The sequence below is a fragment of the Sus scrofa genome, chromosome 13 (genome assembly GCF_000003025.6).
Source record: "Sus scrofa isolate TJ Tabasco breed Duroc chromosome 13, Sscrofa11.1, whole genome shotgun sequence".
NCBI lineage: Eukaryota > Metazoa > Chordata > Mammalia > Artiodactyla > Suidae > Sus > Sus scrofa.
In genome coordinates, this window is record NC_010455.5 from 128,652,148 (window position 1) to 128,666,121 (window position 13,974).

At 36.8% G+C, this 13,974-nt stretch overlaps 1 protein-coding gene across 5 annotated transcripts in view; it reads left to right on the plus strand.

The window, feature by feature from the left end:
- CCDC50 (coiled-coil domain containing 50) overlaps positions 1 to 13,974 on the plus strand; it is a 71,742-nt gene that overhangs the window by 32,925 nt on the left and 24,843 nt on the right. For 3 of the 5 annotated variants that reach the window (XR_002337811.1, XM_003483296.4, XM_013982295.2), the window contains one exon: positions 8,061 to 8,178. Coding sequence is in view for 4 of the 5 variants with exons in the window: in XM_003483296.4 (XP_003483344.1) it covers positions 8,061 to 8,178 (118 nt within the window). In the remaining variant the exon portion in view is untranslated. Of the gene's footprint in view, positions 1 to 8,060; positions 8,179 to 12,857; positions 13,386 to 13,974 lie in introns of all 5 variants that reach the window. The other 2 variants (XM_013982294.2, XM_003132590.6) reach the window with 1 other exon arrangement.

The following is a 13,974-nucleotide window of genomic DNA, read 5'->3' on the forward strand; positions in this document are numbered from 1 at the left end:
CTCTCACAATTCTGAAGGCTGGAAATTGAAAGTAAGGTGTGGACAGGGCCACACTCCCTATTAAGAAAGACCCTTGTCTCTTCCCAACTCCTGGTGTTTCTCAGCAGATTTGACATTCCTTGGCTAGTGGTTGCATCATGTCAGCTTTTACCTTTACTGTCGCATGGCTTTCTTCCCTGTATCTTTTTGTCCTATGATTTTTTTTTTTTAATAAGGTCACCAGTCATTGGATTGAGGACTGACCCTAATCCAGTATGATATCCTCTTAAATAATTACATCTGCAAAGATCCAAATGAAGTCATCTGAAATTCTTGGTATAAATGAAGTTTTAAGGGGCATTTCAACCCAATGCAGAGTGTCTGTCTATGGGTTACTCCCACAGCTTTAGGGAGAGTAAACCTTAAGTATAGCCTGAATAGGAGTCAGGGCCTGGCCGTTGCTCTCACTCTTTTTTTTGTTAATGGTTTCACTCTCCTATGACATGCTGCCTCAGAGAAGTGATCTGTTTGATTCTGTATATATTTTTAAATTGTATTGCTTTTAAAGCTAGAAATGACTAAAATTAGCAGTAGTATATGGTTTGTAAGAAGACTTGAATTTCCATTTAAAAACTACTTGCTTTTGAGTTGTTTTCAGCATTTCTTACAAATAATTCCTTTTCAGTTTGCATTGACTCTTTGTCTTCTTCTTTTACACACCTATTGTGTTATTCTTGGCCATTGTCTTGATTTATAATAAGGAAAAATGATTTATCATTTTTAATAGAAGACCGTATAATATATAGTATACCGAGAAATACTTTTCAGGGTTAAAGGAGGCACTCCTAATAAGTATATAAACTGAAACTCTCCTGGACAAACTGTTACATACCATTATCCTATTAAATAGATGTGATCAGGGTCATCAGTGAACCAGCCTGCAGCTTCTGCTCCTCCCAGTGAGCCATCCTTGTTCCTCTGGAACTCCTTGTTCAGTGCCAAGTGAGACACCTGGTGTGAGTGTATGTAGCTGTTTCATTCAGAAACAAACCATGGTTATGTGACAATCAGAATTGAAAATATGAATTAGGGATTCCTTTTTATCCTTCCTGTTATCAACACAGGGGCTCTTTTTTTACTGCAGGATGTGTTGCCTCTCTATAGTCAAGACTTTGCTTTGGAGATGAAACTGGGAACTGAAAGAAGTGATTATGTTTTGTAGACAGGAAAGCTTCTATTTTAAAAATCAGAGTAATCAAGTTGGCTTCTTATAAATGCTACTGGTATCCTGTGTCCCCTCCGCTCTGTTCGGAGAAAAACAGTGTTAGGGAAACCAAAACACTTGATTTTATGGAGTCTAAATAGCCGTCGTAATAAATAATCTCATTGTAATACTATAAAAAGAGTGGAGTGTAGTGAATGACTCCATTTTTCAGATGAAGAAATTAAGACTTGCAGGAGTAAATGCCTGGTCTCAAGCTATAATAAGATGCCAGAGAAATGTTGTACAATTCAGTCTTCTGACTGACTGCCTCTGACTTAGAGATACTGTGAGACAACGTAGAACATGTAGCCTTTGGAGTTGGATTCTTCTGGGTTCGACTCCTAGCTGTTTAACTTATAGCTGTGACTTTGAGCATCTCGCTTAACTACATAGAACCTCAGGTTCCAAACTGAAGAAGTCATGATAACTATACACTATCCTAAAGGGCTGTTGTAAAATTTGAATAAGATCATATGTAAAAAGTCTCTGCTAAATATTACGTTAATAGTTGCTCTTTCCTTTTTGTTTTCTTGCCAGGTATTTTCCCCACCATTTTGCCCTTTATAGCACCTCTGATTTCTGTTATAGACAGATATGTGCTGAATTAAAAAGGGAGGGATAAACAAGCCTGAGTGTATTCCAGTGTGGTATGATTTGAGGAGTCTTCAGGAGTTTACTACCTTGCCTTCTACTACTATTTGAGCTATTGAAATATTCCCACTTCCCCAGTGTGGTGGAGAGATTAAATGAGAAATCCAATTGTGGAGGTTTAGTGAGACTAGCCTTTAAAAAAACTCCTTTCAGAATTTTTTGCCTTTTCACTGATGCCTTAGATTAGAAGATGGCTCTCATGCCAAGATGTTCTTTTTGTCATCAAAAAATGCGACTCTCAGATGACTAGTATGTTGTTACATTAAGTAAACATAACTTGTATTGGTAAAGTTTGACACTGAAGGATGTATGATAATACTTCCTTGTTTGTTTTAGTCCACAGTGCCTCACAGGGGAGACTGAGAAAATAGTGCTGCTTTTTCTGACCAGCTCTGCATTGCCTGTTACTCATCAATTGTCCAATTTTTCCCCCCTCTATGCTCTTCTACTTCCTTGTAGAGTCTGCTTTGCTAATAAATCCTTACTTAGCAGTAGGGCTCTGGAAAATTGCTCTCTGGATTTTCACCCAAATCTCCTTTAGAGATTTTTGGGGTCTACTCTCTTGGGTAGTTTATAATCACCCAAAACAACAAGATGTGGAATCCAAGGGCCCTTCCCTCTTGGGACAGATTTTTTTGTGATCAACACTATTCATGAGAAGTAGAGTTATACAGCTTTGTGTGGGTGAATTAGCATGTTTAGCTTGGTTATGGTATAATTTTATTGTGTTTTTTAAACAGAGTACAGTTGTGAGCAAAGTATCATTTCCATTGCAGAGACAAATGTAGAAAAGCTTAAAAAGATATTTTGTGTTCATACCAGGATTGTGGCGTCTCCTCTCCTCTCCCTCCCCACGTTCTTTTGTTTCTTTCCCTCTTCCTCCCTTCCTTCCCTTCTTCTTTGCTATATATTTACTTTATTTATTTATTTATTTATTTATTGCCTTTTAGGGCCAGACCCACAGCATATGGAGGTTCCCAGGCTAGGGGTCCAGTCAGAGCTGAAGCTGCCAGCCTACGCTGCAGCCACAGCGACACCAGATCTGAGCCGTGTCTGCGACCTACACCACAGCTCATGGCAACGCCAGATCCTTAACCCACTGAGCAAGGCCAGGGATCAAACCCACAACCTCATGGTTCCTAGTTGGATTTGTTTCCGCTGCACCACGATGGGAACTCCCCTTTTTATTGTATTTTTTTAAGTCTTCTACATAATGTCTTAAACATAGTAGTAGTTGCATTTCTCCCTAAGGGCCCTGTTAAAGGGGCTTGTAGCCTTTGGTAATATTGGACTGTGTCAGTTCATGGATTAATTTTATTGCCATCTTTCTCTTTGGTCACAGCTTAAGCATTTGTCAATGCTTAATGAAGCCAAGAGATTTGTGTTTAGTTTATTGAACTCAGTTATTCTTAAATAAAGCTTTTAACTAAAAGCGTGTGTGTGAATACCTTATGTCTTTGAATGTAGGTCCAAATATATACGATCGTGAAAATATTTTAAGGAAAAGCATTTTGTGTGTGTGCTTAAGTAAATGGTAGCATGGCCAACCGTGTTATGAAAGGTCTGTGGCACTAATCCAACAGTTTGGAGCTGTTTATAATGTGAACTGTTCAGGGATAAACTTAGTAACCAATTTACATTAAAAATTAATCTAGTGTGAGCCATGGTACTTTTTCATAGCATTCTTAAGTGATTAGAATTTCATGTTCTAAAAGAATATTTATATAAGTTGGTAATATCTAGAGGATAGCTCAGCTAGTTATAATTTTAGATACTAAAATTTTTTCCTGTGTTTTGGCTCTTTATAGTTTGTACATATATAGCCAAACTAGGGGAGTGAATGGGAGGCCTCCGGTTGAGAAAACTCTTCTCTCTTCCTTTCCTAGCTACACTGATATTTTTATAGCCATAGAATTGGTATTATCCTATTTTTCTCATCTTATAGAGCAACCCTTTTGGGATTATACCTGCTTTGAGTTTCCTACTGAGTTCGATGTTAATGTATTAATTGCTAGTTAATACAAGAAATTTAGCTATCTGATGGAATGACTTTCCTTTTTTGTTTTTGTTCACTTTCAGATCTCCTTTAGATTGTCTTTGTCCCCATGATTTCCGCATTTGGAATCTGACTACCATTGTATGATAGAGGTGGAAACTCTAAGGGAGAAGTAACCCTGATGTAAAATCATATAAACCATAAAAATACTCTAAGGAATCCAATACGTGGTTCTGTAATTTGCCATCTGAGAAAGACGTGAGGGACTCCTCTGGGCCCCACTGCACCTTGTTCATATGAATGTCTCTTTAGAACACTTATCTTTGCATGTCTTAACAGTATGTTAATCATTTTGCTGCTAACACTTAATAGTAATAGACAAGAACATTAATGATATTGTCCATGTATCTTGTTTCTCTACAGAAGGTCTCTAGCAGAATGTTTGACCTATTGAAAGGAACCAGTAAATCTTTTTTCCTTAAAATAACTTTCTTCTAGCATCCTAGGGGATCCTTAACTATGCCCTTACTTATCTCATACCTTCCAGTTTTCCAAAGTTGAGTAAGTGAGCTTGGATAACAGAAAAGGGAGAGATGAGCTGTAATGACAAATCCTTATGTCAATAACTGGATTTACTAAGTCTTCTATGCAGCAGAGTTATTTCTACCTATTAGCCCAAAGTAAGTTTACCTAATTTATATGATTAATTTGAAAATAATTTGGAGTTCCCTGGTTCTATGGTGTGGGTTCCATCCGTGGCCCAAGAACCTCTGCATGCCATGGACATGGACAAAAAAGAAAAGAAAAAGGAAGAAAAAGTAGAATGTGACTTCAAAAGGGCTTATGAGTTCTTTTAGATTTGTTCTTTCCAAGTTGTGTTCTGTCAAACACTAATTTCATAAGGTTTATGTTTTTTATGTGACAAAAAGGCTTCTGTCACAAAATAAATTTGGAAATTCCTGGGTTACAAGAAGATAACATTTCTTCTATCAGATTTTTCAAATGGGCTGATGGGTTTAAAGAGTAGATATAATTCATGTTTCCTATTGAATGCTCTGTTTTTTTTTTTTTAGAGAACCTTTTGATATAGTGTTCTCAGAAACAGAGCTTGGGAAATGCTCTTTAGACTAACCTTTAGCAGGAAGGAAGCTGAGGACCAGGGAGGTTGTTTATGTCAAGGGTGACTAAGCTGCATCCAAGCATTGTGACTAACAGTTGCCATCTTTAGCTTGTTTCAGGGGAAAATCTTTTTCTTTCTTTCTCTTTCTCTCTCTCTCTCTCTCTCTCTCTTTCTTTCTTTCTTTCTCTCTCTCTCCCTCTCCCTCTCTCTTTCTTTCTTTCTTTTTAATGTTTTTTGGCTGCCTTGCAGCATGTGGAGATCCCAAGCCAAGTTGCAACCTACACTGCAACTGTGGTAACGCTGGATCCTAATGCACTCTGCTAGACCCGGAATTGAACTTGTGGCCCAGCACTACAGAGACATCACAATCCCATTGCACCACAGTGGGAACTCCTGGGAGAAAATCTTTATATTGAGATCACCTAACTAAACCCATTGTGCAGTAATGTTGGAAATCAGGGCAGAGAACTGACTTGTGCTAAACCCTGCTTATATAGAGAGCAATTTTCTGTTGAATCTATCCTTTTCCTCCTCAATTTTAGATAGCTTTTCCTCTCAGACAGAAGAAGCTTACTCAAAAGGAGTTGAGAGGCTAAAAGAGCAAAAGGTTTGGCTGCTCAGGTATATGACGATTATGATGATGATTCTTCTGATTTATTAAAAGCCCCCCTTTTGCCTAGCTAATGCATTGTACAAAAGAGACATCATCTTTGCTTCTCTTTGGTTCATCTTTGGTTCTTCACATTGAGAAAGTGGCTTATTACTATGTATTCTATTATAACTAGATTCAATAATGGGAAAGCAATTATAAAGTCCCTGGAGTACAATTTAATAATTTCTGCTGGCCATTGGACCTGGTAATGTTCCTTTATATTTTTACTTAGTTATGTCAAGGGAAATTTTTTGTTCTCAGTAAAACAAACCACTTAGGAAGATGTAGTGTTGGGTGCTTGGTAAACATGACAACTCAGGGAAGTGTTTACATTTTCTTCGTACTTCTGCAGTAAAAAGTATAGGGATTTGGGAAATTCTGTAATGGATATTAGTTTGGATAGAACAAGTTATCTTGTCAAACCTCTTTTTCTACCTAACTGATTGTTAGATTGCTTTGTAAGACCTCAAGTGTAATGAACCTGTCACAGAGGTTGACACCTGGTAACACTCACAGGTTTATGAACATGGTGCATTATGGTGTCAAGACATTTAACTTCAAGATTGAGTAGTTCAAATTCTTCATTTTACAAATAAAGAATTCAAGCCCAAGGAAATTCATTTTGGTAGTTAATGTTTCTCTCCCAGTGTCCCCAAAGTGTCTCTGACTTAACTGGAAGGGAAAATAAAATTGTCTTAACTTTCAGATTTAGGAGATTTTTTTTTTCAATCAAAATATTAGAAATTCAGATTTCTTTGCATGAAAACCATGCCTGTGTGGTTCTTTGCCTTTCATTCTGAGTGAGCGCTTTTACATAAATTACTTATCAAATATATGTATGTATTTTACGTAATTTTATGAGAGGTTTCCAGCATAGAAATCAGGTAAAGGTATATATTAATAATATATTTATAAATTTGAATTTAGGCATTTATTTAACGTAAACTCAGATTTGTAAGGCTATTTTATGAACATTAAAAGCCAAGTATATGGATAACCTTCGCTAATTTACCTAGCCTCAGCATCCAACTTATTTTTACACTGATATGAGAGAAAGTGATTAATTCAGGTGACTTTTTAAAATTTACCTTGCAGTCTTGCGACTTGTTCAGAAAATTGGGAATAGCAGTTAATTTTTGCTTCAAAATTTGCGCCATTAACATCGAAGCACTTCTTGTATTCCTCATTGTTGATATTTAGCAGTAAGTACCTCAGACTGCCTGTGATTGTTATTACCATGTGCACCAGTGAATATTGTTGCCCTATTTGTACAATCTTTAAGAATCTGGTGACAGCCAGGGATCTTCTTTCTGAAAAAGTATCATGGACAAAGTTTATGTGCCTTCTTGTTTGGCCTTTCATAGAACTAATCTTCAGATTCAGAATAGTCACTTGAAAGCTCAAAACCTTTAGCAACTCTTCATCGCTTATTATAGACTCCAGATTTCTTAATATTGTCTGCAAGGGATGCCTGTGGTAGAGCCTCTGACTGTTTTTCTAGCTTCATCTTTCTCTGTAATACCCCACATCCTATGTTCTTATTGGACTATTGGTTGTACCCTAGACTAATGCCCATTAAAATGTTTATAACTTTGCTGATATTGTTTTCTCTTTTTCCTCTGCCTATTGGAATCCAGGTCTTTGTTCAAAACCTAACATAAATATAAAGGCTTAAACTAATTAATTTAAGCAGAAATAGTATTCACTCTTTTGTGCTCCCATGGACATTTTAACCCTCTTTTTTCTGAGGCATTTATAATTTACTTGTATTGTAGCTCTCTGTATTTACCTGTATTTTCATTGAAAGATGGTAATCTTTTAGGGGACAGGGTCAGAATGTTTATTCATCACTCAGTAATGGCTGAAAACTTGCCCAGAGATGAAGCAGAGGGGAGATGGAAGGAAGACTCTTTTCTCTTTTTTTAGTTAAGATAGTGGTTCTCTACTGCAAAGCTAAATCACAATCAACTGAAAGATTATTTTAAAAATGTTTTTAAGTTGTAAATACAGTTTATAAAGTTTTATAAATTATGGCACTTTCCCTCATTCAGACTTAATAAATCATCATTTTGGAAAAAGGGCCCACAAATAAGTATTTTAAAAATTCTGTCCTATTGCCAGCTTAAGGAATACTACATTTGAGTATCTTCATAGTGATTTAGATTTAAATTTCAGTTTAAAAAAAAAAAAAAACCTTTCCCCCCCCTCATCTGGACATTGTGCCACTCCTGTTGAGCAATTATTTGTGGTATTTGAGAGTATGAGTTTAATGCTAGAAAGTCTGGCAGAGCCCACAACAGCCTGCCATTGGAATGTCAAACCATTGACCTTTATGGTCACTGTATGGAGTTTGTTCATTCTCTCGTAATATTTATTTTTGTTCTCTCTATATTTGCAGGACATAGCTCGACTCTTGCAAGAAAAGGAGTTACAGGAAGAGAAAAAGCGAAAGAAACACTTTCCGGAGGCCTCTGGAGCCAATGCTTATGGTGACAGTTACTATTACGAAGATGGAGGTAACAATTTCTACATCACGATCTACTCTAGCCTTAGACTCAATTGCAAGGCACCTGTTTAAATTTGTCTGTAAAGTGACCCTAGGGCCCCTTTAGATTTGTGGTGGGATTTTTCCTTATCTAATGAAAAATCTATTCTTTACTTGGATGAGCAGAGCCGTTTTTATGGCTGTTAAAACTTGAATACATTTTAGCAAGATTTAGCATGCATTCTTTTGCATTGTTGCTACTCAGAATGCTGCCTTACATTCCAGACACATAAACAGGGGTGTGAAAAATGGCAGATAAGTCTCTGGCCTTGATCTTTCTCAAGGATGTCTGGGCAGTGCTGTTTGAAGCAGCAAAGGGGAACAAATGTTAAAGGAGGTACAGCATATATCAATTACTAGATAACAAAGCTTTTTTTCTATGCTTTTTATCTTTTAAACCTCGCCCAATGTGTTAGCCTGCTGATGGCAAAATTAAATTTTAAGAATCTTTGTTCATTTTTTGCTCTTGATGCTTCCTTTGATGTTTAATTATCATATAGAAAAATTTCTGAAACAGAGAAGTCCCTTCTCTAGTACCTGCTTTTGCAGTGTGGTGGTGGTGCTGGTATGGTGGTGGCACTTGTGGTGGTGGGATTCTTTATCTTAAAAGTGTGTTGGGAAATGAGTATTTGCAAATATTGTTCAGTCTTTTTTAAAGATCTATCAAAGGGAAAACATTTCCTGTAGTTTTCGGTGCCAGTATTTATTGTAGTTCAGCTTGGAGACTATGCTTAGGATACTCCCTAAATGAAATCTAAAGGCAGTTCTAGAGAGTAAAGATTTTAAAGGTCCATAATCCTCAAGTCCCGTGAAAATTAATTACTGATTGCCTTTCAATAATTTCATTATAAAAGGTAAGTAGGTATTTTCGAGCAGAATGGGATATGTTATATACAGGTAAATGGATTATTCTAGTTTGTATACAATATTGCAGTCACATTCTAAATTTATCACAATCCATAGAGCTCAGGTCTATGACACAATTAGTAAAGAAGTTGATTCTGTTTATTGCTTGGTGTGTTCTTCCATGTGCAAAATGCTCAGCTCTTTTTTTTTGATAGTCATTTTTCTTATGATGGTTTTTCTCGTCAAATATATGCGGTACATCCATTTTAAAAGGAAACATTATTGCCGTATTTTTCTGTACTAGAGGTCAAAGGGTAAAGAGTTACTTGTCAGCTTTAATTAAAATCTTAGAAATATGGAGTTCCCACTGTGGTACAGTGGGTTAAGGATCCAGAGTTGCCACAGCTGTGCAGCTCAATTCACTCCTTGGCCTGGGAACTTCCATATGGTGTGGCCAACAAAAAGAAAAAGAAAAAAAAAAAACTTAGAAACATGATCTGGTGTTTTTTGTTCTCATTTGTAATTCTGCATTGAAGGCATGTTCATTGCAAATAAAATTAACTTCTAAACTTTTGAGTCTCAAAACATTAGGGTAGTAAGTAATTACTACCTTAGGGTAGTAAGTATCAGTACACTGGAGTACTGATATTAGCATTCCTCTGTTAAAACCTTATACTGACCTGAAGAATGGGGACTCAAATCTGCTTGTTTCAACTAGAGTGCTGTCATCCTGATTCATCTCTCAAGACTATGTTAAGGATTCACTGAATTTTCAGGGACACCTGAAATAGTTTAAAATCTATATTTAACTGCTTTTTGTAAACTTACAGAGAAAGGCCTATGTGCTACTTTTCTGTGGAGTTGTGGGTAGGGAGGTGGGAATTGAACACAGTGACCTCCTGAGAGAGAGAGAGAGTGTGTGTGTGTGTGTGTGTATGTGTGTGTGTGTAAAGTACTATTGGAATTTCTCTACAGCCATGTTGTTGTTGGGAGACAGTATTGCCGAACATGTGATCTTCCTTGATATGCCTTTGAGTTAGATCAGGTTGAGTCGACAGAAACCACATTGCAGTCCAGCTCCTATTTGCTAAGCATCCTTGTGTTCTTTGCAGCGGTCCTTTCCCAACACATAAGGGATCTTTAATTGTGCTTCCTATCTTTATGTGCCATATGATTTTTGTCTGTCTTACATAATAATCACAGCAAATCATTATAGAAGTGGTCGTTTTAGCTTTCATTTACTTAAACTTTAATAAGTTAATCTTTTTAAAATAATCATTTATAGATTTCCTACAAATTTGAAATTATCTAAAACATCTATCAGATTTATATCAACTGAGATGCTGAGATATAAAATGAGATCTTTTTCATTTATGAATCCATGTTTTTCTTTCAAAGCCACTTAACCTGAATTGCAAGCATATTAGTGATTTTTGTTTTTAAGTCATGGTCTTTGGAGTCAGAAGACCTTGATTTAAGTTTCATCCCTTCCTTGGAAAAATTGTAATGTTAAAGAAGTTATCTACTATAACCCCTCTAGGCCTTTTTCTCATCTGTAAATTGGAGATTCTAAAAAATGCATCCTTCACGTGGATGTTGAGAAGATTCAAAAATGTAATTTTTGTGAAGATTCATAATCTCTAATAGGTATCATTTATATGTATATCAATGTAATATGTGTGTATTACATAGTATTTTGTCTGTCTAAACAAAAATCATCTTATTTTGAAAGATAAACATGGAGACACGCAAATAAAATGTTACATATATATGCGTGCCTGTGTTTCTGTATATGTCTATGTAGATACACACTGTGCATGTACATAGATACACAGGCACACATATATATGTATACATTGGCTGTAAGGAATTTAATTATATTTGCCAAGTAACTTGGTTTCAAGAAACATGAAAGTGTCAGTCCTTAATTAGATGGGGTTTTAAAGGATTTAAACAGATTCCTCCACCCCATCCTTTTTTTTTTTTTCCTTTCCTAGGTTTAAAGATATCATGAGTGATCTAGGCAATAGATATTTTTCCTATCAGCTTTGCGAAATATAGTGACAACTCTGTTCTAATTCTTGAAACATACTTTCCTAAAGTAAAACCACTAATATATGTTACCTTTTTAGAAAGAATTAAAAATAAAAACAAACAAACAATCATAACTTCACAGATCAAGTCGAAAACAAAACCTGTCTTCTTTCTTTTTGGGTTTAAGGGCAGGCCTCCCTGCTCTAAATCTGTGTAGGAACATTGGTGTTAACACTAAACCCCTGTTACCTGGTTGTGGTATCAAATTAATTCATAGCAGTAGTGAGTTGATTCTTTTTCTCAGTTGTGAAGAGACACTTAAAATAATAGTTTTAAAGTACCTTTAAAAGAGTAGATACTTTTTTATTACAGAGAGTAGTTGTCCTATTTTGCTTTATGTAAAAAATAAATTTTACTGTAAAATTGTGAAGATACTTTACAGACTTGTTTTTTCTTCTGGAAAGCTCAAGAGAAGACAATTTGAAGTTCTGAGTGGAAGCTTACGGCATCAGTGATGCATTTAGCACTTATCTCCCGTTCCTCTATTCCTTCATTAGATTAACAATAACAAACTTTAGCAAAAAACGTGAAAATCGAATCAAATAAAAAACAGAACCCTAATAACTGAGAAAACGTATAGTCGATTTAAAAAACAAAAACAAAAACCACATCCCATCAAATTAGGATCACTGTTTCAAATGTAGTTCAGCCAGTAGCTAATTCCAGCAGAGAACTTTGGCTGTCTTAGCAATTTTCCATGGAGTTAAGATTTCTTTTTCTTATTTCGCAAGTGTAGTAAAAGTCTTAGAAAATGTTAAAATAAATATGCTCTTGCACTATGGTTTGTTAATTTACTTCCCTTATTTTCATAGTTTGCTTGTTCCTAAATGAGACCTGACAAAAAAGCACCCATCCATGTGCTGTTTTTGAAGTTTGTGTTAAACTTAGGGACTTGTATACTAAGCATATATAATATTTTTATACACAGAGTAAGTATCACAAAGTTTTTTTGACATGTACTTAGGAAGTGACTCCTTTTTATGTATTCCATTCTGGCATCGCTTTTTAATTTTTTTCTGCTGCCAAATCTTCAAGTAAGATTAGGAGCAGAGTTATCCAAAGACAACAGGGTCATTGACTCACTTAAAATTCTCCTGTGCTCCATCCTCTTCCACACCGAATAGTAATATGCTGGGCATGTTTACTCTGGCCGCCCAAGGGGAGAGGATAGAGGGAAAGTAAAATCTGTGAAACGTCTCTCTGAACTAAAGAGAAACTAGCAACATCCTGATACATAGTTATTGTTATTTCCAATACGACTATTTGAAGGTCTCTGACTGGAATCACAAAACTTAGTTCTTCCGTTTTCTGACTCTCTCAACTCTCACTTTCCCCCCATACACTAGTTCCAAATTGATTTTATAAACAGAATCGAACATTTCACGACCAGAATTTTTGTTACTGGCAAATATTAAAGTGCTCTGTTAACTCTGCCCTAATCACAATCAAGCTTTTCTTTCAGATTTAAGTTATCTGACTTAAATTCATTTTAGTTTTGCCGTTTTGGCTGTGTCCCCGGAATCCTTCATTTTTGTATGGAACATGCCAGTAAAAGCTCACCCCTTCTTTTCAATTTGTTAAGTTGAAAAATTTGTCTTCTGCATTTTAAAAGATGTTAAATTTGGGCCCTGTCTCTCTCATGTAGTGAGTTCATACTCTCATTACATTAACCTGCATTTCTATTTTTCACATTCCTCCACCTCCACTCAGACCACCCACGGTCAAGGAGGGCAAGGGAGTTGGGTTCTGGATTCTCAAGGTCTTGTAGACTCCAAAGCGAGGAGAAGACTGTGAAGCAGAGGAAGGAGAAATGCAAACGTCCTCAGGAGAACTTGGAAGAACTGGAAGAGCAGTGTCCATCAGAGAAACCTCTGTCGTCATCTAGCTTGGGTAAAGTGAGAGACGATCCCCCGATGAACACTGAGCAGCCTGAAAGGAAACAGCCTGGTCCTGAGAAGCTCCAGAGACCTCCTCTTCCCAGGATCAGTGGTGAGGTGTTTCTGAGCACCGAATCGGATGACTGGGAGGCTCACCATAGCCATCGAACTCGGAGTGGGGAGAAACATGCACGGCACCAAGACCGACTTTCTCCCAAGTCCTCACAGAAAGCAGGGCTTCCCTGCAAGGAAGCTGTATATGGGAGGGACCATGGGCAAGGGGTGCACAGAGAAAGGAAACACAGGCCAAGGACTCGGCCCTTCTCAGAGAGTGAGGAGCGGTTCCAGCTCCATGACCCAGGTAATGAAGGATAGTCTCTTTGGAAGTCCTGGTAGCATGTATGTACTTAGAAACAGGTATATTTATAATAAGCATCTTAAGCAAACTGTTCTTTCTCTCGTTGGTGTTCATGGCTTTGGAATAAATCCTGCAGCCAAATAAAAAGTATTCACTTAATCCAAAATCTCAAGAAGGAAAATATCTACCTTTTCCCTTCTTCCTCCTAATACAACTAATTCCTTATGAGGTTCTTCCAGTCCCAGATTGCACAGGAGGTTCCCATCCTGGATAGAGTTCTTAATTCATCAAAACCATGCATCAGAGATTCTGTTACCAAATCGGTGCTCTTGAATTTCTGCTTGTAATTCTGTGAACCCAGAAGGCCTGGTGATACCACCTTCATAGTATTTGCCTAACTAGAAGACAGCAGGGCTGGAAGTACTAGATTTTCTTGACTTCATTTTTCCCATCTGTAAAGTGAGAGATTGGATAGGCAATTTCTTGAGACAGCATTTTTCGAATTGTGGTTTGTTTTCATCAGAATCAGCTGAGCTATTTCCTAAAAATGCAGATTTCTGGGTCTTCTACGTTACCGTCTCTGGAGAGTGGC